Source organism: Pseudorca crassidens, chromosome 1 (assembly GCF_039906515.1).
Source record: "Pseudorca crassidens isolate mPseCra1 chromosome 1, mPseCra1.hap1, whole genome shotgun sequence".
Taxonomy (NCBI): Eukaryota; Metazoa; Chordata; class Mammalia; order Artiodactyla; family Delphinidae; genus Pseudorca; species Pseudorca crassidens.
The window spans coordinates 46,044,633-46,072,466 of NC_090296.1; the positions used below are offsets into that span (position 1 = coordinate 46,044,633).

General features: G+C 41.5%; 1 protein-coding gene across 1 annotated transcript in view; it reads left to right on the forward strand.

Annotated features, from left to right (window-relative positions):
- The window catches only part of ATG14 (autophagy related 14), a 38,955-nt gene extending 13,774 nt beyond the window's left edge, over positions 1-25,181 (forward strand). Inside the window, exons 3-10 of the mRNA XM_067735014.1 lie at positions 530-572; positions 2,854-2,935; positions 7,619-7,856; positions 10,754-10,983; positions 13,786-13,903; positions 15,225-15,315; positions 15,395-15,480; positions 22,232-25,181. Of these exons, the coding sequence (XP_067591115.1) occupies positions 530-572; positions 2,854-2,935; positions 7,619-7,856; positions 10,754-10,983; positions 13,786-13,903; positions 15,225-15,315; positions 15,395-15,480; positions 22,232-22,538 (1,195 nt within the window). The 3' untranslated portion in view covers positions 22,539-25,181. The remainder of the gene's footprint in view (positions 1-529; positions 573-2,853; positions 2,936-7,618; positions 7,857-10,753; positions 10,984-13,785; positions 13,904-15,224; positions 15,316-15,394; positions 15,481-22,231) is intronic.
- The last annotated feature ends 2,653 nt before the right edge of the window (positions 25,182-27,834 follow it).

Below are 27,834 nucleotides of genomic sequence, written 5' to 3' on the forward strand. Positions count from 1 at the left end.
TGTGGGTCACGGGCTCTAGAGTGCATGCTCAGTAGTTGTGGTGCACGGGCTTAGTTGCTCTGCGGCACGTGGGATCTTCCCGGACCAAGGCTCGAACCCATGTCCCCTGCACTGGCAGGTGGATTCTCAACAGCTGCACCACCAGGGAACTCCCATGGCTTGTGCCATTTTGCAGGGAGCTGACAGTAGCATTTGGACCATGAATTCTCTTGTAACTATCATTATTATTAATTATGACTGATGGAAATTATTGATTATGACGGAGGACAAAGGCTATGGCTGTTATGGAAGTTTATTGTGAACGTTTATAGAAAGGCTCTGAGCTGTATTAAAAGTGCAAAAGGAAGGAGGTGAGAAAAAATTGAAGAGAACAGGGAATCTGGAAAACATTTTTCAGTGCTTACATCCCACTTTGGTATATCCAGCTGTTTCTAAGACCTTATTTTAAAAAGTTGTTGATTTTGCATTTTTGAGCTTCACCGAATTCATTATTTTAAGAGCATATTTCCTTTGTCTCTTCTCCATACAGAGTGTTAAAAGCTATGGAAGGAAAATGGATAACAGATCAGTTGGTAAGCTATAAGAAGAATTTAAATAATATTCTTTACACTTGAGGTTACATGTTTTTAAATTGGCAGAACTTAAAAAATCATTTCGAATTTAAATTTATTTTTGATCATTTTTTGGCAGTTCTCTGTGAATATATTCGTAGTGTGGGCTTCTCAGATATTTCATCCAGGTACCAAAAACAGGGTTTTGGCAATTAATTACGGAACCACTGTAAGGAATAATTATGAAGTCTGGTATTGACATAAAGATATAAGAACAGTGAGGTGTCCTTTTTTAAAAAATTACTCATCGTAAACACCTACTTTGTAGATGGGTTAATGATTGAATGTGAAAAATAAACTCAAATATTAAAAGAAAATATGGGAGAGTATTTATATAATCTGGGGGTGAGCAGACCTTTATAAGCCATAAAGGAAAACATTTGACACACTACATAAAAGTTTAAAAGTTCTATATGTTAAAGACCGTAGCAAAATGAATATAAACTGGGAAAAAATGAGTACAACATATGAAAATGAGGAGTTTGATTGATTATACTTTTATTCACTGTTGGTGGGAGTGTATATTGACACATTTGTTTGGGGGACAATTTGGTGGTGGCTTGTTGGTGTTTTTAATGCACATGTGGTAGATCGGCAATTTTCCTCCTAAGAAAATATACATGAATGTAGAGATTTATGGATAAAGAGGCTGATTGTCTGCATCATTGGTAGTAAAGTTAATATATAATCTAAATACTCATCAAACCGAATGAGATGATTATGCTGCTGTGTAGCTGTTGAGAAGAATGTGGTCAGTCTACATGCACTTGTATGGAATGATGTCCGAGGTATATTTTTTAATGAAACAATCAAACAAAAAGGAGGCTAGGGTAAAGTATGATTCCATTTGTGTATGTGTTTTAAATATATATCTTAAAAAATACATATCAAACTTTAATTGAGATCAACCCTGAAGAGTGGGAAGGAGTTAGGTTAACAATCTCTTTCTTCTCTTTTGTGTTGCTTAATTTTTTTCATAATAATAATAAGCATCCTTCATAAATTTTAAATGATACTTAAAGAGATGTGATATAGGTGAATTCTGCTTATGCTCTGAATGTTATATAAACAAGTTGTACGGAAAAAGGTTATAAAAGGCTGTTTATAAAGAATCTCATCCCAGTTTTTCTAAGTTCTAGTTTTTCTATCAAATATTTAAATATTGATTCTTAAAGACTAATACCTTTTAAAAGTAAAGACATCTCATTTCCAGTTTATTCCTGAATCCATCAGTTCCCGTGCATGTGTTCTCAGATGTTTCTCTCACTCCACTGGAGAGGGGAGAGTTTTACCCACTGAACATTCCTGTAATCTACTCTGTATCTTGTACCATCAGACTGCTTAGACAAGTGTGAAACACTATAGGCATTTGACTGTTGTACGCTTTCAATTATCCCCGTTTATGGAGGCATTATGGAATAGATAAATAATACTTTTTTAAAACTAGTAGGGCAGATTTTTACTTATCCTTTATTCTCTTTGGGGAAGCTGTACCTAAATCCTGGTAATATAAAATTGCAGTTTCATATAACTTTTTGAGGCTTTTCAAGAAATCTTACATGAGTTATAAACTTAAAAAAAACTTCTGCTTTATTGCAGAAGTTTTTATTATTATTTTTATTATTATTATTATTTTATTATTATTTTTATTATTATTTTATTATTTTGCGAGTAATATTTGCTTATTGTATCAGTGAGATAATACAGTTGGTGGTCTCCTCAGTAACCAGCACTGAGAATTTAGAGCAGCACATCCATAGAACTCTCTGATGATGCAAACGTTCTCTGTCTACACTGCCCGATATGGTAGCCATTAGTCACTTGTGGTGTTGACATGTACCACCTGACGTGGGTAGTGAGAGTAGGAACTGGATTTTTTTAAAATTTCATATAATCTAATTGACTTGCAGGTAACCACATGGGACCTGTAGCCACATATTGGGCAGGGCAGGTTAAGAGAATATCCTTCAACACTTTTCTCTGTGCTTATTAACACATAAAAGAACTGTGTGAATTTCTCTTTCTCTCTTAATTTCCTAGCAGCTTCTGCACTGAACCAGAGTAACATTTTTTTTCTTTTTTGTAATCCACTAGTTACAAGCTATAAGAAATATAATTATACTGATCTTTTATTCATTACATTTTCTAAGATACACCTCAAAATAAGTAGTGTCCCCAGTAGATAATCATATTAGTCATTAGAGACCAACATTTGTGATATTTATTTCATACGTTTTTTAAGAGATGGAAAATAATGTCCTGCAAGATGAGGATTGAACAGCTGAAACAAACTATATGTAAAGGAAATGAAGAAATGAAGAAAAGTAAGTAATTTTCCACCTCTCTGCAGCCCTAATAAAGGATGGACTCATGTGGAGCTTCATGCGATTAATAAACAAACTAGAGAGACAGAGGAAGGGAGACAGAGAAGGGGTGTGGGGAGGCAAGAGCAGCATGGAAGAGTTTACTGCTTGCCTTTCTCTTTGTAAAACATCTGTATAAGGAATTTATATATATATATATTTTTTTATATATATGTATATAAAACATATCTGTGTGTATATATATACATACACATATGTCCATATATACATATACACATGCACGCAAATGTAATGACCTTTAAACTGCTACATTTCTTAACTTAAAAAGTTAAGGAATGTATGTGTCCCGTTTCCCTTAGCTGACAGGAAGCTCAGAGTCAGTCTTGGTAATCAGGTATAATAATTGTTAGTTCACACCAGAAGCACAGAATATAAGACTCAGTGAGTCTTATACATATTTTAATCTGTATTAATCTTGCATTACATCTGTGTATTTCATACTTTATGAAAGGTGGTTGTCAAGTTTTAAGAGTACTCTTAGAAGTCCTGTGTCCTTAGAAACAGTCCATGGTGGAACTTCCCTGGTGGTCTAGTGGTTAAGACACCATGCTTCCAATGCAGGGGGCATGGTTTCAATCCCAGGTCAGGGAACTAAGATCCCACATGCCACGCGGCCAAAAAATAAATAAATAAAAATAAAAGAAAAAGAAAGAAATAGTCCATGTATTTCTGAAGATAAGTGTTTAAAGTTTAGAATGGGTCGTCATCATACCTTGTAAATCTGTTTCTTGTCTACTCATTGCTTTCAGAAGCAAGTATTTTATAGTGGTAGGTAATGGTGTAAAAGCTGTCTTTGAAAATGTTTGTCCTAATAAAGTGCTTGCATAGAGTTTCACAGGATTAATAAGCTAGAGAAGCATGGTAGCTGGGTGAAGAGCTGCTCAGAGCTGCAGCCAGCCACTCTTCCACCGAGTTTGGCCTGCACTCTCCAAAGGCTCTGGGTCAATAGCAGTGTAGGGACTCATTACTTACCATGGGTTCACCCTCTTTCCCCTCCTCCCTGGATGTTCGCAGTAGGAGTTTGCCACCAGGCATCTGTGAACCTCCTGAAATTGCTGAATTGACTGAGCTTGGTGTATTTCTCTGATGAGCAAGTTTAAAACTTTGGTCAGCTCTTTTTAATAGGCTCCTAGCCCCAAAATACAAAAGCAACAACCATGGAAAATAAAAGATATGGTTCTAAATTAGTGGACTCTATAACTGTGATTTCCATCCCTAGCAAAACATTGGAGTCACCTGATAACCTTTTTTTAAGATCTAGAGAGAGAATCCTGGGACCTGCTTTGGACTTAGGAAATTAAAACCTCATGCATGGGGACCAGGGTCAATGGTTCTTAAACTGTCTCTAGTAAAAGGCCACTTTATTCTCTTTCATTTCCAATGTGTCATAAACCGATACCAATACTTTTCTAAAATACAGTAAAATTAGTTACTAGAAAAATGATTGCACACTTGGATGTCATGGCAATGTCACATAGCCATATCAAAGAAAATAGTTTCTAAACTTAGTCTATATTTCTGTACTCCTCTTGTCTGGTAAAAGTTTGCAGATGGGCCAGATCCATAGTTCATACTTTGAGTAGTAGCACTACTCTGAGGACCTGCCAGGCTCAGGAACCACTGCTCTTTAGGACATAAATACAGGCTGGTTGCCACCCACTAGACCAGACTCACAAAATTTTACAAACAAGTTTAAGGGAGTTAATGATTCCAGAAGCTATGGGCTATGGGCTCAATCCATTGACTTGAGCTATGGGCTCAAGTCAATGGATTAGATTAAGCGCTTGCTACTCAATAAATAGTCTGGTTTTTTCTTTTTAAACAGAATCTTGTTGAAATATCAATTATAAACTATAGAGCCTGATGAATATTTTCTCCAGAATCTTTTAAGATGTCATGATACAGAATAATACAGTATAGATAGGGAAGTTGGATTGTATTTGAAATTTCAGAGTTGAATTGATCTGTTACTTGTCCAAAAAAGGAAGAGTGGATTACAGACGGTATCCAAATGTTTTTTGTTTTTGTTTTATTTATTTATTTATTTTTGTTGCGTTGGGTCTTTGTTGCTGTGCACGGGCTTTCTCTAGTTGTGGTGAGCGGGGGCTACTCTCCGTTGTGTTGCGCGGGCTTCTCATTGCAGTGACTTCTCTTGTTGCGGAGCACAGGCTGTAGGCGCGTGGGCTTCAGTAATTGTGGCACGTGGGCTCAGTAGTTGTGGCTCGCGGGCTCTAGCGCACAGGCTCTGTAGTTGTGGCACATGGGCTTAGTTGCTCCGCGGCATGTGGGATCTTCCTGGACCAGGGATCGAACCCGTGTCCCCTGCATTGGCAGGGAGATTCTTAACCACTGTGCCACCAGGGAAGTCCCCAGTATCCATATGTTTTAATGTTCAGGGGGAGATAGCATGGAGAGAAGAGTAAATTAAATTGAGTCTGCACTAGTGCAAGTTGGGTGACTGTGATGATTTCCTGCCACCTACAAGGGGTCCTGATATGAAATTGGAAAATGTCCTTTAAAAATCTGACCACCATATGGCTTAGGCCATGGCTAGACAGATGCATTTGAGCACTTGTAGAGAGCTCAGTAGAGATCATGAAAATGAATGAACTTGCTGGAAAGTGTGCGATAGAACCAGAGACTTAACCTTAAGGACATTCATATTGGTCAGGAATGGTGAAGAGACGCATCTGAGGAGGAAAGAAAACATAAGAAACTTTCTGCCTGCAATGAAATAACCTAGGTTCGTTGGTCCTCAGTTGAAGAGGGTGGTTTCGGTCCACACACATTGATCAACTGCTTCTCATATCCCAGTCAGGAGACAACAGGCTTCAGTTGGACCTGGTGTAAGCAGCTATGAGCCATGTGCTATAGGTGAGGTACACACACATTACCATAGAGCTCCTGGGAACAAGGGGTCTAGGGAGTGTTTATGGAGGGAGCCTTGAAGAATGAGTACAATCTGGACATTAGGAGAATAGGAGAAAATAGTGTTCCTAGAGAGATGTTGATTTGAACAACAGAATGGAGATAAATATTTAAGGAATGACTTGTCTGGCATCCATCCATCCATCTGTGCGCTTACTTAGTGTGTTCATTTGAAGTATCTGGTAATTGAATGAGACTGGAATGGAGGGTGTGGAGAAGGGAACTGTGGGGTGTGTACCAGTTTGGTGGTGGCTGGGAGGCTGAGAAGTTTGGTCTGTGTTTGATCGGCAGAGGAGAATCGCTGAGCACTGGCTGTACTTTATGAAGACTGAGCCAGTGAAAGAGGGGGTGGAGGTGTGGAGTGGAACCAACTAGAGACAGGCAGAGTTTGGGTGAGAGTTAACCAGGATTGTGACAGTGGAAATGAAAAGAAAGACCTAGATGGAAGGAACTGTAAGACAGCTCATGGAATGGACCATCAAGAGATTGATTTAGGGGGGCTTCCCTGGTGGTGCAGTGGTTAAGAATCCACCTGCCAATGCAGGGGACACGGGTTTGAGCCCTGGTCTGGGAAGATCCCACATGCCTCAGAGCAACTAAGCCCGAGCGCCACAACTACTGAGCCTGTGCTCTAGAGCCCACGAGCCACAACTACTGAAGCCCGCGTGCCTAGAGCCCGTGCTCCGCAACAAGAGAAGCCACCGCAATGAGAAGCCTGAGCACCGCAACGAAGAGTAGCCCCCGCTCACCGCAACTAGAGAAAGCCTGCATGCAGCAACGAGGACCCAATGCAGCCAAAAATAATAAATAAATAAATTTAAAAGAAGAGAGAGGTTGATTTAGGACAGGTCAGAAATAATTGTGAAGTAGGGAGCCTAGCTTAAAATGTGTCAAGAGGAAAGATAATGAGCTTGGTTTTAAACTTATTTGAGCCTCTTAAGTTGTTCCTGGGTGTCTGAGATTTTACAGCCAGTTGTTGCTACACTAGAGAAGTTTAGCTACAACCTGATCTGTTTGATAATACATCTTGGGATCTAGAACCTGTAGGACCTTCATAAAAAGAACATACGTTGGGAAGGACGAGTGTCTGTCTGTTTTCTCGTTGTATGGCCAGGCTCTGGTTACCCTTCCAGTGGTTAAAATGCTGGTGTATGGGAGGTGCTCACACCCTGCTGGGAGCGCTGCACTCCACTGTGACTTTTCAGGGCGTTGGTCTGTTTCTTTGCTGCATGACCACCTGCCGTGAGATTATCCCTGGGCTCTCTGAATGTAGCCCAAGGGACACTTAATAGTTTTCTAAGGAAAATCAGATAGCCAGTGAATTTTTCAAACTTAGATCTCTTTTCTGCCCAACATGGCTGCTCTTCAGTGCTTACTGTAAGAAAGTCAAGTACTTCCTGTGCTAAACTTAAACTTGATAGTCTTGAGTGATGCTCACTGATGTTGATTACAAATGGAGACCCAGAGTCATTTTAGTGGTGGTCCCCTTTGCTCTGTGTGTAATACCTACTTGAACTAAACTCCCGGTCTCCATACGTAGTGAATGTCATGTAGTTAATTTTATTGAGGTTTTGCTTTCAGTTTAGACTGCAGGAAGACACTTAATGCTTTGGGGGTGGCGGGGGGCGGTGGTAGTGTGCAGTACCCAGGAACTATTTGTACAGCTCATTGTTGGATGTGATTTATTTATTTTAGATTCTGAAGGTCTCCTCAAAACCAAGGAAAAGAATCAGAAACTTTACACTCGAGCACAACGGCATCAGGAGAAAAAGGAGAAGATTCAGAGGCATAATCGCAAACTTGGTGACCTGGTAGAAAAAAAAAACACTGATTTAAGAAGTCATTATGAGCGTCTGGCAAATCTTCGGCGGTCTCACATATTAGAGCTCACCTCTGTCATTTTTCCAATCGAGGAAGTAAAGACGGGTGTGAGGTACAGTGAGTGAGTCTTTTGACTCTAGGAAAATACAAGTTCCAAAGATCAAGTATCTTTCAAGTATGTCAGCACATTTATTGGGCCTCATTCTGGGTTTTCCTGGTAATGAAACTTAAGTCTTACCTGCTTCAGCAAACAGTAAACACTGCAGGAAGTTGGGGAGGTGGCCAGGGTGAAGGATGGTGGCCCTCGGAGAAGTGAGGCCCAGGTTTGTATACTTGTAGAGCTTCCAGATGAGGGCCAGGCTCACATCCCTGATCAGGAACCATCTCGTGGCTGCAGGGCCACTTGAGCTGTTTATTAGTCAGATGCTGTGAGGCAGGTTGTTGAGCCTCGAAGTCTTAGTTCCTTGTCTGTTAGATGGGGATAATAAATGCCTACTTCACAGAGAAACCATGAGCTAAGATGGAAGAAAACACCTCGGGCTTTCTTACTTGGTGGGCAGGACATGCTGACTCCGCCTTTTCCTGGTAACCAGCATGTCAGGCACTGGTCGTCTCACTGGCTGTAGTGCGCAGACACCCTCATGAGTCCGTGGGGTGGACAGGATGGTGGTTCCCACCTGGCTGTTCATCAGAGTCACTCAGGAACTTTAGGAAAAGACAGGCTCCAGAGGACACAGCTCCAGCCTCCTAGTTCATCTCATAATACTTTATTTTTTAAACTTCCCCAGATGATGCTGGTGATCATCTAGGTTCTGAAACTTCCACTGAAGAGTTTCGATTGCTTTCTGACTAACCATCAGGCTGTTCCAGCTGAGGATTTCCCTGTCTCTTCTGGTTACCCTTACTTTCCGGCACCTTTCCTTGGAATTGGACAGTCAGTGGACTTTTGCTACTTAGGACTTAGTGTTTGCTGCCTCCGCTTCAGTCTTTCCTTTCGTCTGTTGCCAGAGTTGGCTTCCTAAAAGCCTAAAGGTCTGATCGTTGCTTCTAGCTTGACGACCTGCTCTCTGACTCTTACCAAGTAATTTGTCATTAGTAATAGTTAGCAAATATAAAAATAAAAAGGCAGATGCAAAATAGAGAAGAATTCACAGCTCAGAAGTAGACCCCAAGGTGGCATTTTGAATCAGTGGGGAAAAGTTGGATTATCCAAAAATTGGTGTAAAGACAGCTGGCCAGGGCTTTGAGGGGGAAAAAGCTGACAGACAGAAACACTCTGTCAGATTAAATTCTGATGGGCCCAGATAGCGATGTGTAGAACACATTATAGTAAACAAAGACTAGGATACTGTTCCAGATTTTAGGAGACTAAGGAGACTGACAACTGAATATAAAGTCGCAGGAGAGAAATTGTGGAGAAAATCTTACTCTTCCATGCCTCTGCTGTTTAAATCTTGTATGTTAGTATATATTACTATATATCATGAATTTTTTTAAGCTGATAGTTTTGAAGTTATCCCTATCATAAGATTTCTTGTTCATTCACATTTCTTCTCAACCTGCCTTGAGTGGAAGGAGGAAGTAGAGGTACAGCTTAGAACTGGCCACAGTGCCCTCCCCCAGTCCTGTCCGGGCAGCCAGTGGGAGTGCACTTACGTGCACCTGGTGGCAGAGGAAGAAGGATTGAGGGCCACTGGCCAAGAGGATGGATTCTAAACTTAGTGCAGCACAGAAGGCCCTTCCCAGCCTGTGCATTTCATCCCTCCTCTTCCAACACCACCTCCTGGCACTTCCTTCATGCCTCCTACAGGCAACCACGCTGATCCCTGTGCTCCCCAAACACGCCACGTTCTTCCCCCTGCCTGCACGGTACCTGCCGAGCCTTCTCATTCACCTTCCATGCTCCAGGCCAGCAGTGCTCAAAGTGTGGCCTGTGGACCTCTCTGGGTCCCTGAGGCCCTTTCACGGGGTCTGTGCAGTCAAAAACTATTTTCATAATACTACTAACACTTTGTTTTCCCTTTTCACTCTGTTGATGTTTGCACTGGTGGCTCAAAAGCCGTGGTGGGTAAAACCTCTGTCTTGACAGATATCAAGGCAGTGACGCCATAGTGTAGTAATCGTTGTTGTGTTCCACAGTGTCCTTGCGGTGTACAAAACCAGCCAGTTTCACATCAAGAACACTATTGATGAAGCAGCAGAAATTACTCATTCTATTTAAATTATGTCTCGATCCCTGCGTGCACATGTGATTGTGCCATGCAGCGAGGTAGGAAGTCTGCAGAAAGCACATTTGCTGCATGCTGAAAGCCGTGGTGGCTCAAGGGAGAGCCCTTGAGTGAGTTGTAAGCAAAACTAGTTGGTTTTTCCATGGAACACTGTATCTACTTGAAAGCACAACGGAAAGACGTGGGTATTAAAGAGATTTTTTCAAAAGTCATGATCAGCGCTGCACTGTGCCGTGAACTCAGCTGGTAAACAAATAATGTCACCCTTTGCTAATTTTCTTGTTTTGAAAAATACAGATTTTTTTCATAAAAACATGCTATGTTACATGTAATGGGTTTCTTATTTTTGAATCAGTTAATAATTTAAAATTTCCTCATTTCTAATACAGTAAATATTAATAGATCTAACCCACATACAGAAAACTCTTTGGGATCCTCAAAATGTTTTAAGCATGTAAGAGGGGTCTTGAGACCAAATAGTTTGAGAACCTACCACTCGGAGCCCTAGTTCATGGTGCCCTCTTCCTCACATGCTGTGGGCTTCTGTGCCACAGCTGGTTTGACCTTCACCTCTGATGCAATTGCTTACCTCTGTATATTCCAGTTAAATTCCTGTCCTCAACAGATACTCAACTTCTAATAAAATTTATGACTTGTACCTGGAAAAAAAAAAAATTCCTGTCCTCACGTGCATCTTCCCAGTGTTCTGCGTATCTGCCAAGTAATTGCATGCTCTGCAAAACCCAGCCCCTTGACATCCATGTGCATCTTCGGTTTTTAGAGATCCCACAGACGTGTCTTCAGAGAGCGACAGTGCCATGACCTCCAGCACCGTGAGCAAGCTTGCCGAAGCCCGGAGGACAACTTACCTCTCGGGGAGATGGGTCTGTGACGATCACAACGGGGACACCAGCATTAGCATTACAGGGCCTTGGATTAGCCTTCCCAACAATGGGGACTACTCTGCCTACTACAGTTGGGTGGAAGAGAAGAAAACCACGCAGGGACCTGGTGAGAAGCAAGATAGTCTTTGAAAACTTTTATAAATATATTTTTTTAATTGAGGTAAAATTTATATAACAAAATGAACAGTTTTAGAGGAAGCAATTCAGTGGCATTTAGTGCATTCACAGTGTTGTGCAACCATCACCTCTGTCTAGATCCAAAGCATTTTTTCACTCCAAACAAAAACTCGGGGGCTTGAAGCAGGCACTCGCATTCCCACCTCTTCCCAGCCCTTGGGAACCACTGTTGTGCTTTGTGTCTCTATAGGTGTCCCTTCTGGATATTTCATATAAATGGGATCATACATTATGTGGCCTTTTGTGTCTGGCTTTCTTTCATTTAGCATAATGTTTTCAAGGTTCATCCACATTGTAGCATGTATCATATCAGCATTTCATTCTTTCTATGACTGAATAATACTCCATTGCATGAATATGCCACATTTTATCTATCAGTGGATGGACTGAAAACATGTATTTTTTTTTAGACATTTCACCTTTTTGGGGTCAATATTGTTTTATTTATATAAAAAGATCTATTTAAAGAAGTGTATTTAGCCTGTTGGGTCCCATTTTTATAAGTTTTGAACTTTGTAAAGAACTTTTTTTATCAGTCCTAAATGGAGATTGAAATACCCCAGTAGAAAAACCCTTTACAACTTCAGTAGCTTCTCTTTGGTGGAGAAAGATTATTCATGTAGTCATCCAGCAAGTATTTAGTGAGTATGTGCTTTCTGTCATGCACAGTGCAGGTGCTACAAAGGTGATGTCACCAAGACAAGTGTAGCCCTTTGCCTTTCTGTGGAGAGGAAGGGAAGCAAGTAATGATTAAAGGCATCATACACTGAGTATGGGCTATGGACGACAGAACAAGCACCTTCAGGGATGGGGCTACAGAGGAAGGAACTATTTCTCCATAGGGTAGTCAGGGGAGGCCTCTCTGAGGAGGTCACATTTAAGTTGGGCATTAATTGTTTGGATAAATAATACATTATCAGGTCCAAGCAGCTCAGACATCAGTTTCATTTGTGCTGGCTCCATTTAGGCCCATTTGCTTAGCTTACATTCCACTCAGCAAAAATCATAAACAATGAAATATTAATGTCTGGCCATGGACCTTTTATTACTAAAGAGCAAAGCATAGCCATCAATAATGTATTGACAAAACCACAGATCACAAAAATCCAGGTTCATTAATATTTTTGTTGAAATTAAAGCTGTTTGTGTATGGCTCTTGTTTTTTGTTTTTTACATCTTTATTGGAGTATAATTGGTTTACAATGGTGTGTTAGTTTCTGCTTTATAACAAAGTGCTTCAGTTATACATATACATATGTTCCCATATCTCTTCCCTCTTGCGTCTCCCTGCCTCCCACCCTCCCTATTCCACCCCTCTAGGTGGTCACAAAGCACCGAGCTGATCTCCCTGTGCTATGCGGCTGCTTCCTACTAGCTATCTACCTTACGTTTGTTAGTGTATATATGTCCATGCCACTCTCTCGCTTTGTCACAGCTTACCCTTCCCCCTCCCCATATCCTCAAGTCCATTTTCTAGTAGGTCTGTGTCTTTATTCCTGTCTTACCCCTAGGTCCTTCATGACATTTTTTTTCTTAAATTCCATATATATGTGTTAGCATACGGTATTTGTCTTTCTCTTTCTGACTGACTTCACTCTGTATGACAGACTCTAGGTCCATCCACCTCATTACACATAGCTCAATTTCGTTTCTTTTTATGGCTGAGTAATATTCCATTCTGTATATGTGCCACATCTTCTTTATCCATTCATCTGATGATGGACACTTAGGTTGTTTCCATCTCCGGGCTATTGTAAATAGAGCTGCAGTGAACATTTTGGTACATGACTCTTTGTGAATTATGGTTTTCTCAGGGTATATGCCCAGTAGTGGGATTGCTGGGTCATATGGTAGTTCTATTTGTAGTTTTTTAAGGAACCTCCATACTGTTCTCCATAGTGGCTGTACCAATTCACATTCCCACCAGCAGTGCAAGAGTGTTCCATTTTCTCCACACCCTCTCCAGCATTTATTGTTTCTAGATTTTTAGATGATGGCCATTCTGACTAGTGTGAGGTGATATCTCATTGTAGTTTTGATTTGCATTTCTCTAATGATTAATGATGTTGAGCATTCTTGCATGTGTTTGTTGGCAGTCTGTATATCTTCTTTAGAGAAATGTCTATTTAAGTCTTCTGCCCATTTTTGGATTGGGTTGTTTGTTTTTTTGATATTGAGCTGCATGAGCTGCTTATAAATTTTAGAGATTAATCCTTTGTCAGTTGCTTCATTTGCAAATATTTTCTCCCATTCTGAGGGTTGTCTTTTGGTCTTGTTTATGGTTTCCTTTGCTGTGTAAAAGCTTTGAAGTTTCATTAGGTCCCATTTGTTTATTTTTGTTTTTATTTCCATTTCTCTAGGAGGTGGGTCAAAAAGGATCTGGCTGTGATTTATGTCATAGAGTGTTCTGCCTATGTTTTCCTCTAAGAGTTTGATAGTTTCTGGCCTTACATTTAGGTCTTTAATCCATTTTGAGCTTATTTTTGTGTATGGTGTTAGGGAGTGATCTAATCTCATACTTTTACATGTACCTGTCCAGTTTTCCCCGCACCACTTATTGAAGAGGCTGTCCTTTCTCCACTGTACATTCCTGCCTCCTTTATCAAAGATAAGGTGACCATATGCGCGTGGGTTTATCTCTGGGCTTTCTATTCCTGTTCCATTGATCTATATTTCTGTTTTTGTGCCAGTACCATACTGTCTTGATTAGGCTCTTGTTTTTATACTTTAGATATGGAGCATAATAACCCTGCTTACACGATTAGCGCTGCGTTGTGCTATGCGACTCAGCTGGTCAACATTTTGTCTCATATACTCGACGTAAATCTTCCCAAAAAGCTGTGCAACAGGCAAGTAATTGAAGACGGTGATGTCATCTTTATCATGGCTCTCTTATGTTCCTATTGTGTTCTTTATTCTAATTAAAACAAAAAGAAGAATTTAAGTATTATCAAGAGAGAAAAGGTCTGACCATGAAATACTGAGATTGATTTCATAAGCCAGTGTGCAAATTTGTGTCATTATCTTACAATTACACATGACGTCTTTGAAAAGACCGTGGAATTCTCCCATGTGAAAAGATAATTTAAGGGAAAACCAGGATATTCAGAGGGCATGCTTATGTGTAAGAACTGGATAAATTGTAACACTTCGATTTTTTTTTTAATGAAAAACACGTGGTTTAAAGTTTTTTTAAATTGTAAAGGTTTATAGTCCACCCAGTTCCTACGAAGACCTTCCTGTCTCCCTCCAGTTATCCTTGCATTTCAAGTAAATATTAATGTGTATTATTACCACTACCACCACCCCCCTTTAAACACAAAAGGTATCATGCTAAACTAAGGTGTTTTGCACCTTGCTTTTTAAATTTTTTATTTATTTACGAAGATTTGTTGAGCACCTGCTATGTGCTAGGCACTGTTCTAGGCACTGAGGGGGTACAGTGGTGATGAAAACGTAACCTCTGCCCTTCTGACACTTAACTTTAACGGAGAGACACATGATAAACGAACAGTACGTCAGGTGGTGATGAGTGCTCGGGAGACCATTAGAGCAGGTGAAAGAGCGGGCCGTGAGGGCAAGGAAGGGTTTACCACGTCTGACTGGGTAGGTGTGGAATCACATGTCAACCTGGGGGAGGCCGGGAGCAGGCCACAGGGATCCCTGGGCAAGGAGAAGGGCAGGTGCAGAGCCCGGGGTGAGAGAACGAGGCAGCAGGGACAGGAGGCTGTAGATTCTGTGGCGCCTTATAGGGCCATCGTTGGCTTTCAGCTGTCACTCTGCCTAACGTGGATAGTAGCAAAGTTTTCGTTTGTACAGATGTACCAAGATCATACTGGTCTGCTCTGTCCCCAATTTATACTTCAAGGAATAATCTGTACATTCGTTGCTTTATTAGTGTGCAGGCATTTGTGTAGAGTGAGTTTTCAGAAGTAGGATTGCTTGGTCAAAAGATAAGTGCATTTGTAATTTTATGGATGTGGTGAAATTGCTATGAGAGCAGTAGTTCATCCTTAGAAGAGTTTCTGTTAAGTGCAATTTATTAAGAGCAAAGGACATGGGGTATGTTTTGTACTGAACTGTAGTGTAAAGCATACTCTTCAAAATGAACATTTTAACATAGAATTTCTTCAAAAATCACAACTTTACAAATCGTACATTATCTTACAGTGAATTTTGTGGAGAAAACCTCAGCAAACAGAAATTTACTCGAGCAGTGAAGAAACTAAATACAAATATTCTTTACCTGTGCTTTTCTCAGGTATGGAAAATAACGCTGTGAGCTAATTTTTAATTTGTTACATGGTTGAAAATACTAATCAGTTTTTTTCTTTTTCTAGCATGTAAATTTAGATCAATTACAACCACTGCATACTCTCAGGAATCTAATGTACTTGGTCAGTCCGAACGCTGAACACCTAGGCAGGTAAGAAGGGTGTTTGTTACTTTTCTCTAAGTGGTGGTGTTATGACGACTTTTAAGTAGAGTTGCTGTATGTGTGGGCATAGAACAGGGGCCTGATCCCAAGCCCCAAACTCTCCAGAAGGGACAAAGATAACACAGTCCTGTATGGAAGGAAACAAAGTCATATTTGATCCCTTATGGTCCTTACATAATCATTTCTCAGAGGAAATTAGTATCAAACATTTTTAACACCTAAAACAGAATAGAAGAACCCTTATATTCCTGGAGTAGGGACTTCTCGTGCTGTCCCTGAAGACCAAAATCTGTTACTTTGAATCCACATCTGATTCTTCCTTAGCTCTGCCTAGTGTCTCTCCTGATTCTTGTGCATTTTCTTTTGTGCCTGTTCATTCCTTCCCATCATAACAATTCTTCACAATTTTCTTTTTGTCACTGAGTCCATCTGGCCACCATTTGTTGGAGATAAAGGGTATGAGAAGTTTATGAGATGAACTAGTTTGAAATCCATTATCTTAAAAACAGGAGTAAGTAACAAAAAAGACCAACCAGGACTGGTCTATGGGATCTTTTTAGTCTCTCGGCCCTTAAAAGCATGACATAGATGAGGCTTATCTTTGGGACCAAACAAGACCCATTCTCTGGGTGCTTATCTTTTTCCCTTGCTCTGAGCAGTCTCTCTATACATTTCTGCAGATATGACTCGGTTAATGTATTTGAACTTTTGAAAGAGAAGAGAGAAAAACAAAAGGTGGGAAAGTTCTTTTGGGACTCCCTTCCCCATCATTCATTTTCTTTGACACTGGAACCGTGGCTCAGGGGAGACCCCCTCCATGTTGCAGTGAATTTATCCTTGGTAATCTGCCCTTAATCTTGGTAATCTGCCCTTAACCTTGTTTTGTGTTTCTTCTCTTCCTCAACACCCCCCCATTTAAAACCATAGTTAACTTTTCTGGGACACAGACCCCTCTGGGAAAAGCTGTGAAATCTCTCCAGGAAACTGCACATACACCTAGAATTTCGTGCCATTTTAGAGGGAGTTCATTCTCCTCACCCCAAATCCCATTCATTAGTTTATAAGCCTCAGAGACCTGTTAGAAATCCATCCCGTTTTTAGTGGTTGATTCCTGTGAGTTTGCTTGCCATCCTCTCTATACATTATTTGTAAAGCATTCCACGTTAGGAAATTTATCCTTAATAATAACAGCTAATATTTATTGACACTGTGCCAGCTGCTTTACCTGCATAAGATCAACCTGATAGATGGGAGAAAAGCAATGAATAAAATTCAGTACCCATTAATAATTAAAGGAAAACAATTAGCAAATTAAAAATAGTTTATTAATAAAGGATACTTACTACAAACCTACAGCAAAAACTACTATACTTAATGACATGTTACTTACATTGATATTTACAGTCAGGAAAAACCAAGAATGCCTACTATCACTGCTATGTTAACATTGCTGTGGAGGCCTAGCCAAGGCAAAAGATTTTTACAAAGAAGTAAGGTGTGTTTATATTGGAAAGAAGGTGAGATTGGTAGATGGTGTGATTATTGAACTGGTTATCCAAGAGAACTAAGAAACTCTTAGAAATGATAGTTCAGTATGGTGCCTAGATACAAGCTCAACGTACAGAGACCAATTGCTTTCTTATATGCCAACAACTAGTTAGAAAATGTAATGGAAAAAAGGTCCCTTTTATTGTAGCAACAAAAAATATAAATTATATAAGAATAATCCTTACAAAATATTTGTAAACCTGTATAAAGAAAATATGAAACTAAAAAAAAAATTATTCAACATGTGTTTCCTGAATGTCTGTTAGGCACTGTATGAGGTATGGGACTGAATGAAAGTAAGCCCGATGCCGCGAAGACCCTTAGGATTTTCTAGGATGGGAAGCCTCAGTGTGGTAAAAATGCTACTTCTGCCCAAAAGGAAACCTGATCAGAATTTCAACAGATATTTCATGGAACTTTGTTAAGCTGATTCCAGAGTTCAACTAGAAGCACAGTCTGAAAGGAAATTTTGAAAAAGAGTAATAAGGGATAGGCTTGGCCCCTTTTAAAACATAGTATAAAGGTAATTAAAACCTTTATTATCTGCTGTTAGCATGCAAATAGGTGGAGCAGTTAGAGGAAGAAAATAAAGAGGCCAAAAACAGGCCCTTATGTATGTAGGAATATAATAGATGATAGGGTGGCATGTTGAATCGGATAATAGCAGCTCAGTGGTGGTGGGCCAGTTGGGTATTTATGTGGGGAAAAGTTGGAATCATACTGCATTCCATATGTAAAAATAAATTCCAGATGATGTGAAAGACCTTATTACTTTATTTTTTAATAAAACCTGTAAAATAACTAGGAGGAAAGACGATTTTTATAATCACAGGGTGGGGAGGGAATTCCCAAGCAGCTACAAAACCCAAAAACCAGAAAGGAAAGCAGTTACACATACTGTGTCAAAACAAAATGTCTCTGGTAAAAGATACCATAAACAAAAGACAAGCAACAGGTATGTTTTGCAACCTTTATAATAGACAACGGATTAAAGTCTAGACTACTTAAATCTTTCAAATCCATAAAAGAAAGATAAACCTAATAGAAAAATAGACAAAGGGTTCAGGCAGGCATTTCACACAGAAGAAGTGCAAGTAGTCAGTATTCAAATGGAAAAAAATCTTCAGCCTCAGTCAAGAATAAAGAAATGCACTTCTAAACAGCTTTCTAGTTTTCAGCCATCAGTTTGGCAAAAATGGAAAGGATTGATGATAACCCAGTGTTGCTGGTTGTTTAGGAAAACAAACACCTTTCTTTTAGGGCTGGATTTCTTTGGTGGGTCTGCAGTTTTCTCTGGGCTGCCCTCACGTCAGCTCTCCATTTAGAGGGCTCTGTCCGACAGGAGGACACGTGCACAGCCAGGCTGTCGAGTTCATGTCTGTGAGCCAGGAGGTCAGGAGGTCAGCCTCAGGATGCCCCTTTCACACCTGCCTCAGTCAGGATCAAGGCTTTAGAGAGGTTGTTAATAAACCTCGGTGGGACTTCCTGCTTCCATTGAGACCAGCTGAACTGAGGATCCCATCCTGAATGCAACATAAACTTTTTTTTTCTTTGAAATAAATTCAAACTTACAGAAAAATTGCAAAAAATAAAAATAGTACAAAGACACATATACCCTTTGCCCAGATTCACCTTTGCTGGTATTTTTACCATGTTTGCTTATCATTTGTGCAGTTTCTCTGCCTCTCTTATCTTCATAAATACACATACATACCCCCAAAACTTTTTTTTCCTGAACCCTATGAGGATAAGTTACATACATCATGGCTGTTGACCCTTAAATACTTCAATATGTATTTTTTTTAAATAGGGATATTTTCTTGCTTTTAACCACAGTACAGTTACCAACCTCAGCAAATTTAACATTGATACAATACTGCCATATGCACATTTTGTCAGTGGACCAAAAATGTCCTTCATAGCGCCTCACCCCAAGTACAGGGTCCAGTCTTGAGTTGGATGTTGTGTTTAGTTGCTATGTTTCTTTAACCTTTAAATCTGGAACATTTTCACAGCCTCGTTTGTTTTTCATGACATTACTGTTTTTTCCTTTTTTAATAGAACTTTTATTCTGATGTTTCCTTGAAATGAGATCAGGTTATACATTCCAGGCTGGAATGCTGCCTAGGTGAATGTCTCCTGGGTATCACATCCAGAGGCCCACAGTGGCCATCTGTCCCTCATTGGTGATGCTAATGTGATCACCCAGCCAAGATGCTTTCTACCTTCTCCTCTGTACAATACCTATATTTTTCCTTCCTTGCAACTAATAAGCAGTCAGTTGGGAGACACTTTGAGACCATGCAGTTATCCTCATCAGAATTTCCCCCTGGATTTAATATCTATTGATTTTTCTTACCTGATCCAGTCTTTACCATGATTAACACATCTTTTTTTTTTTTTGTGGTACGTGGGCCTCTCACTGTTGCGGCCCCTCCCGTTGGGGAGCACAGGCTCCAGACGCACAGGCTCAGCGGCCATGGCTCACGGGCCCAGCCGCTCCGCAGCATGTGGGATCCTCCCGGACCGGGGCACGAACCTATGTCCCCTGCATCAGCAGGCGGACTCTCAACCACTGTGCCACCAGGGAAGCCCCTAACACATCATTTTTATCCAAAGTTTATAGTTTACAGTAGGGTTCACTCTTGAGGTTGTATATTCTATCATATAATATTTTTGAAATATTTTGCAAAAGAGACTTCCTAAAAGCCAAAAAGAACATTTTGTTGCCTTAATCGATGAGAATAACCCCCTACAGCATCATGAAAAAATGAGTACTCTTGGCTTCAGGGTCCTGAATAAAAAGATATCAATTATTCAGCTAAACTGAAAACTGAAGGAATGATTTGAAAATCTTTATTCCCAAAGCCATTAAGTGAAAAGACTTAATTCTTTTGCTAGTTAATTTTGTGTGGGGTGTGTGTGTGACTTGGGGTATGCTGGGCAGATAACAGATCTCTAAGCTAGAAGTGATAGGACAGAGGCTGAGTGGAGAAACGTCTTCTGCTCTCACAGGCCCTCACAAATGTAGGTTACTCGTTGGAACTAAAATTGTTCAGACTGGCCACTTTGGGAATCATTTACTAGTTTTTTCTTTTCTTTCTTTTTTTTTTTAACGTCTTTATTGGAGTACAGTTGTTTGACAATGGTGTGGTAGTTTATGCTTTATAACAAAGTGAATCAGCTATACATATATATATATATATATATATATATATATATATATATATATATATCCCCATATCCCCTCCCTCTTGTGCTTCCCTCCCTCCCTCCCTATAGTTTTTTCATTAGGGCACCTTCTCCAGGCCAGCTGGACTCTGCCCTATGCAGTTCCAAGCAGAGAACTGGAGTCCCCGTGGCTTCTGGCAGGGAGCTCTGCCTGGAGGGAGTGTCATTTCCCCCCCCCGTGTATCACTCCTGCCTGTTTCCTGGGAAAACCCTTAAAGAGAGGGCCTGGAGGTGATGGCAGTCTTATGCCGAGAGGGATCCCAAGAGGAGATCTGGCAGCATCAAATAGGAACAGAAAACAGGCTGTGCTTCTTGGGCTGGCAGCAAGGAAGTGACTGCAGTGGAGAGCTGACCTGCGTCTATGGGGTTTGGGAGATGAAACCTGGCAGTAGATGCTGAGGCCCCCTGGACAGTGAAGCTGAACAGAACAGAATCCAAGAGCTTTGTGTTCAGGAAAAGAGGGAGCCCAGCTAAGGCACTTACATTGTGACCGTGTTTTGGTAGGCAGCTGCCACGAGGAGAGGGGTGGAGGCAGCTCTCAGCAAGCTGGGGGGGTGGAGGGAGGCTGACCGGAGGAGGTGGGACCCCGGCGAGGAGGGGGGGGGGTGCAGTGAGGGCCTGAGCTGGGGGGACACAGGGTGGAAAGGGGGCTTATTTGGTCATAGCGGGCGGGAGCGTGAGGGAGGAGGGGAAGAACCCCCGCTGGCTTGTGTTTTGAGACTGGTTGGCTCAGACATCTGAGAGGCCAACGGGGACTCCAGTGCCTGGAACAGAAATGCTGGCTATATGCTATTGCTGTGTTTTAGCTGGGAAGCAGGGTTTGTCTTGGAAGAATGAAGGTTGCTTGACCCTGGGAAAAGTGAGTCAGAAGGTACAGGTCTGGTGAGGTGCACTGGAGGCCAGCGCTAGGCTTTTATCATCATAAAGGCTGCAGAGAAGTTTGGACCATAGACTAAAATGACAGGCTGTACAATTCTAAGTTATTTCTCATGTCTGTTGTTTTTGCTAATGTCTGTCATTTTCCCCAAAGTAACTGTCAGTGAAACTCTTAAGTGAACCAAGGCATCGTGTTCTTATCTTGGGGACAACAGGGGGGAGGCTGCTGGAGTGATGTGGTCCCACCCTGTAGCTGGCTGCAGGGAACCCCTCTGGAGGGGCAGTAGGTGGGGTGACTGCCCACCCAAAGGAAATGCAGCCTGGCTCCCCTGAGGCAGGAGCTAGAAAGGGGGCACGGAAGAGCAGCAGGGGCTGTGTGGAGTTTGCTCACAAGGGTTCCACAGTGGCACTGAGGGGTGGTCACAGGGGATGAGGCCTGACTTGGAGGTGATGATGTCATTAGGGACCTTTGGGAAATAAAAATAGTTTTCTCCTGAAATATAGTGCAGAAATATGCACTATTCCAGATGAATATGTTCTAAATAGTTGTATCTCATTCAATGCTGTAAATGTATCCCTAGAAAATTACGTAATGATATCTTAAAATGCGGGCACTAATCCAAGGAAGCTTTGCTAGCATGCATACAACCCTATCATTTAGCCCCTGTGAGCGTAAGAGTTTACTAACTGGGGGCTTCCATGAGGCAGAGAACACCTGTACAGTTTTACTGTTCACTGATGTGCCTGTGTGTGCATCAGGTGACTGTTTTTGTCCGAATTCTCCCATTGGCATGCATGGATACTGTGGGGGCTTGAAACAGGAACTCGTATGTTGGACCAGCATGCCTAGTCTCAGCGGATGGGTTTTTTCCATCCAGGGTCTTCCCAAGTAGGTTGAGTTGAGGGAAAGTGTGGTGTGGTGTTTTTTTCATTACTTGGATGGCCATTATTATTTAGGTAAAGAAAAGCTCCATTCTAGACCAGCCGTGGGTGTGGTGACGGCTCTGGGCCTGCCGTGTCCCATCGGGTCTTATGTTGCAAGGGGGGTGCTTGTCTTAAAGGGGCCCTCCCTATCTGCGCACAGGTCGGGACCCTTTGAAGTGCGAGCAGATCTGGAGGAGTCCATGGAGTTTGTGGATCCCGGAGTTGCTGGAGAATCAGACGAGAGTGGAGACGAGCACGTAAGTGACGAGGAAACCGACCTGGGCACCGACTGGGAGAACCTGCCCAGCCCCCGGTTCTGTGACATTCCTTCCCAGCCCGTGGAAGTCTCCGAGAGCCAGAGCACCCAGGCGTCCCCGCCCATTGCGAGCAGCAGTGCCGGTGGGATGATCTCCTCTGCTGCGGCCTCCGTCACCTCCTGGTTTAAAGCTTACACTGGACACCGTTAACGAGCAGGAACTGAGACGCACCAGATGGGCCTGGAGAAAGCTCTTCCTCCACGCCCTAGTAAACGTTACGTGTTTAGCTAAGATAGTGCCTGAACAGAAAGAGGTTAAGCTGTTGGGTTTTTTTAAAACAGGGAGATGAGCATTTCTCTGTCGATTGGGCCGTGGTGGTGACTGACATGCTTATGATAATTAACAGAACAGAGGGGTCACAGGCCCTTCTCCCAGACCAGCGCCGGTGGAGGAAGGCCCTGTGTGCATGGCCAGTTCTTTTGAGGCAGAAACACACAGAACCCCTTCCAACCACAGGCCATTGGTCCCACAGACGCAGCTGCCATGGCGATGCCTGTGATGCTAAGACTGTTCCTAAACACTTTGCTTCAGAGGTTGAATCACAAGGAAGTGATTCCTGATGGTTAGGATTTGAAAGATAAAACTGTTTACTATGAGTTTGTTTTTATGCCATTATTTTTTGTACAGAGAACAAGCAGGCAGTTTGAAACACTTGTTTTCTTTATAATTTGGTCACGCTTGGTTTTTAGGTCAAGGATTTTTGTCTTCTTTTCAAAGGGTAGGGGTTTCTTTTGGTGGGGGAGAGGTAGTTTAAAAAATGATTTCACTTGTGCCGCTCTCTTGTGGCCTGTTGGACATTCCTGTTTTCTTTCTCCCCACAGAGCAAAGAAACTAAGGTCTTTTTTTCTGTAGGACCCACATCCATGAAGGGAAGAAATCCTGGCTGCAGTAATGTCCTAGAGATTTAAAAACTATTTCCTTGGATTTTGAGGGGAATTAAGTTCATTCGTACCTAGATTATTGAATTCCTACCATCCACACTATGTGCATTTTGAAATTGAACTTATTTTCTGTGAGTGAAAAATAAGTGACTAAGGTTGTTCCCTTATGGAAGCTAAATTCCTGCCTGGGCACAGGTTAAAAGCCACTGAAGTGGCCTATGGTCATTTTTCTGGTGTTTGGTTTCTTTCTAAGGGATTTAGTAAGTGGCAGGTTTTTCTACGGAAAACCACCCTGCTTGTTTATTTCCTAGAGGTCTTTGTTGCTCTAAAGACACTACCTTTGCTCTGAAATGCAGAGCACAGCATTACAGCTAATACCGCTCTTCTGTATCCTGGGAAAGCTCTGATGGAAAGAATTTTCCCTCACCAAGAGATCCTTTTCAGCTAATGTGTCTTGTCATTCTCTTCGTGACAATCTTGTAAGAAAACTGTAGAGAGGCATTATGTACAAATACGTAAGTAGATTTTTATTTTTAATAACTGCAAAAAGAAATCTATGTAACAACTACAAAGTGAAATCCCATGAAAAATTCCTAACAGGCATTATTACCGTATCTTGTTAGTGTGATTAGCATGATAGTACCTCATAAATCACTTGGAGGTTTGCCCTGCCCTATAGCTTCTTTTCTCATAATTATTATAGTTGATACTTTGCCTCCAGATCCGAGGTGCTATATATAGCTCTTGCTGTTGGTATATTTAGTGTTTGGGTAGAGTTTGGGATAGAATTGCAGAAGGGTGTTTATTCCTATCCAGGAGTCCCAAGTTTCCTGACTGTAAATTTTCCACTTAGGGAGGAAGCAGGATTTTCTCCTTGTGGGTTCTTATACAGCCAGTATCTGTTTTAAGTGCTGGGCTTCATGATTGCTGGGTTGCATTGTCCCATCCAGGTCTGTAGTGTAGTTCATAGAGAGAGGCTGTGGTAGACTTTAACAAATACCAAATGAACTTAAAATCCCATGAGAGTTGTCTAGGCACTCAAACCCTCAGAAAGGAGAGCTTAGTCTTAAGAGTTGGAACACTGGGATTCGGGGCTTGGGTGCAGGGAATGACTTCAGCTGAAAGATGCACAACAGTCATGATTTGTCTCAAGTATTCCTCTGACGAAACCATGAGATCGCAAACCAGAGTAATTCAACAACTTACAAGGATATGGGAAATGTAGGGATTGGTGGGGTATGTTTTGTTGTTAATATCAACTGCAGGCACTTTACTTAGGGTTAAATGATCAAACCTTTAATGGTTTTGAACACCAACATACTGGCTTACACTGCTGAGATATTTTGGTTTTCATTATTTTGCACTGGATCCACCCTGTAAATATTCTTAAATATACATTTCAACCACTGTTTTTTCTACTGTCTTTGCTGCTCATTAAAATCTTTCATGTAGGTGCCAGAACCATATGTAAACAGCTTTTTAAAAAATTGAAGCTGGTATTTTTTTTTTTTAAACAACAAGCCATAGAACTTGGTCATGTTTTCCATCATAAGACGATTTGTTGAAACAAGATAATACTAAAAAGACTCACAGGCACCAAATAGGCTGCTTAAAATGGTCTGTTAAAAGACTTTTTTTGTAATGGAGTATAACTAAGGAAAGTTTTGCACATCTGTAAGTTAAGGGGAAAAACAGTGTCAACGTTGGGAGTGGACAGGATTCATTTAAGGAGTCGTGTATTGATAATTTGGGGAAGAACATTTGGTGGCATGCTGTTAAAGAATCTCCTTGGGGCGTCATGTTGCAGGGATTCCCCACTGCTCTGCGACTTCCAAACCAGTTTGAGTCATACAAATGTTTTCTAAACTATTATTGTATTATTGCAATAAATCTTTTAACAGTACTTTGCAAATATGCATGTCTTTTTCAAGCTCTGATTATTCATTTCTACTGAATACATTGAGGGTAGCAAGAATGAGATCTAACTCTGGAGTATTTTATACAAATTAGAGGATAATTTTTTTTTTAAGAATTTTTTGCCAGGTAATGGAAAATACCTGTTAATACTTTTTTTAAAATTACAGTAGTATTAACAATAATGGTCCATCTTAAGTAAGCTCGAAAATCGGTCGCTTACCAGTTACATCTTTCTCTAAAGATGCATTTTTCTCCTGTAGCCATCATTTGATGCAAGTCTCTGGCAGTGACTTCTGGTGTATTGCAACAGCCCCTTACGGAGGGAGGGAGGGAGAGATGGGGCCTTCTAGGTTGCCCATATGGAATTTACCTAGGCTTTCTTCAGGACGACATAAAGGGCAGCGTTAGAGGGGATCTGTCAAGCTGAGAGAACAGAGTATTTTTGGAGAATCCCTCCCCTCTGTGTTTTGTTTTGTTTTAATAACTGTGTAGTCTCTCCCAGATGGATAATCTGTACCTTTCAGGTTAGATTATTATGGAGAGGGGCCACCTGCAAGGTGGATGAGGGATACCAAGAGTGATTACTGTGGAACAGCAAGACCAACTCAGAGAAGTACCAAGGAACTGTTGCCATGGTCATCGTACTCCTTTACCTGCAGGAGAAGGCCAGCCAGCAGCAGCAGAACAGGCAAGGAAATGAAAGGGTTCCTGAATAGGGCATGTGCTTCAGTGTTAGTCCTTCGACCTCCCTGGGTAACAGTTAAAAACACACTCCCATCTATGTGTGTACCCATAGATTCCCAGCCCTCAAAAGTTACTTCATGATCGATGCAGGAATCAGGTTGAAGCAGATGGAAAGAACTAAGGATAACTTCGTCCTTAGTGCTTGGGAGGTGATTTGAAAATTGCTTCAACAAAATGTACCAGGAAATTTGAAACTGGCTTTTGGGCAAGTTACCTGAATCCCAGCTATGAAACACTCAGTGAGAGAAAGCCACCACTAGCACCCCATTCCAAGGATCTGGTGAGAAAATACCCTGGAAAAAGGGTTCACCATCTGCTTAAGAGTTTTACGTAAATAGGTGAAGTGGATTTCTTTTTTTTTTTTTTTAAGATTTATTTATTATTTATTTATTATCTTTGGCTGCGTGGGGTCTCAGTTGCTGTATGCGGGATCCTTCGTTGTGTTGCGCGGGTTTCTCTCTAGTTGTGGCGTGCAGGTTTTTTAATCTCTTCTCTAGTTGTGGCGCACAGGCTCCAGGGCGCCTGGGCTCTGTAGTTGGCAGCACGCGGGCTCCAGTTGAGGTGCGAGAGCTCAGTTGTGGCACGCAGCTTAGTTGCACCGCGGCATGTGGGATCTTAGTTCCCCAACCAGGGATCAAACCCCCATCCCCTGCGTTGTAAGGTGGATTCTTTACCACTGGACCACCAGGGAAGTCCCTTTTTAAAAACAAAACAAAACAAAACAAAAAACCACCAGTGGGACAGTCTTTTCTAGAAGAAAAGGGATGGTAAAACAGCAAGAGCCACATCAGTGACTTCTTTGTTGTGCTTTTTCTGGGAAGGAGTGAGGGATAGTCTGGTGGGGAGAAAATCTGATGGAGAATTCAAATGGTCCCTTTAAAAAAGTGAGAAATAGGCAGGAGGGATCTGCCAGCACTAGGTAAGTGTTGAAAAGTGGGCTGGAGTCAGTGGAGTGGAAGCAGCTCAGCATCATGAAGGCATTAATAACCTCCAGGTGCATATCAGCTTGTTCATCATCTCCCCTTTTGGGCGTGGTTTTCTGGCATTTACTGTATGACTTCAGAAGACACCTGGATTTTGAAGAAAGGGCTCTCCTACCCTCAGCAACTTATTTCCCTAAATTTAAAACATTATCAGGAAGACATTTCTAGCTTACTAGCATAAGCAAGTAGGTGGCTCTAGATTTCGGTAAGAAAGTGGCAAGTGGTTTGGAAATAGTAGATGGCAGGGACACACCTCCCAATCCAAAGTTGATTAATGAATGATAGAAACGGGGCATATCTTCTGTGTCAGCAGCGTAATAGTTGCCTTCAAAGTAGTAAAGACCACGTCTAGCACCCACCCACAGGCTGGTGCCCCTATTTTCTGGCTCAGGGGCATTGGTACTGGCTTAAGTTGGGAGTTCTACTGCATTGATGGCCTTTGAGAAAAACCCTGCTAAGAGCTGGAGAGCTCCCGCAGAGGTCTCTGATATACTACGCCCAAGATCTTTAGCACCTAATTTCTCTGGAGTTGCTGCTGCTCACGGTGTGATCCTAGGACCTGCAGCATCACCTGGGAGCTTGTGAGAAATGAAGGTCTTGGGTGCCATCAGAATCAGAATCATTTCAATAATACGTATGTACATTAACATTTTAAAAGCACTGACCAGGACTTCCCTGGTGGTCCAGGGGTTAAGAATCCGCCTTCCAGTGCAGGGGACGTGGGTTCAATCCCTGGTCAGGGAACTAAGATCCCACATGGCATGGGGCAACTAAGCCTGCGCACCCCAACTACTGAGCCCACATGCCGCAACTACAGAGCCCACGTGGGCTGCAACTAAGACCCAACGCAGCCAAAATATAAGTAAATAAATATTTTGAAATAAATAAATGCCCTTTCTCTGGAGAGCTCTCTGGAGAACC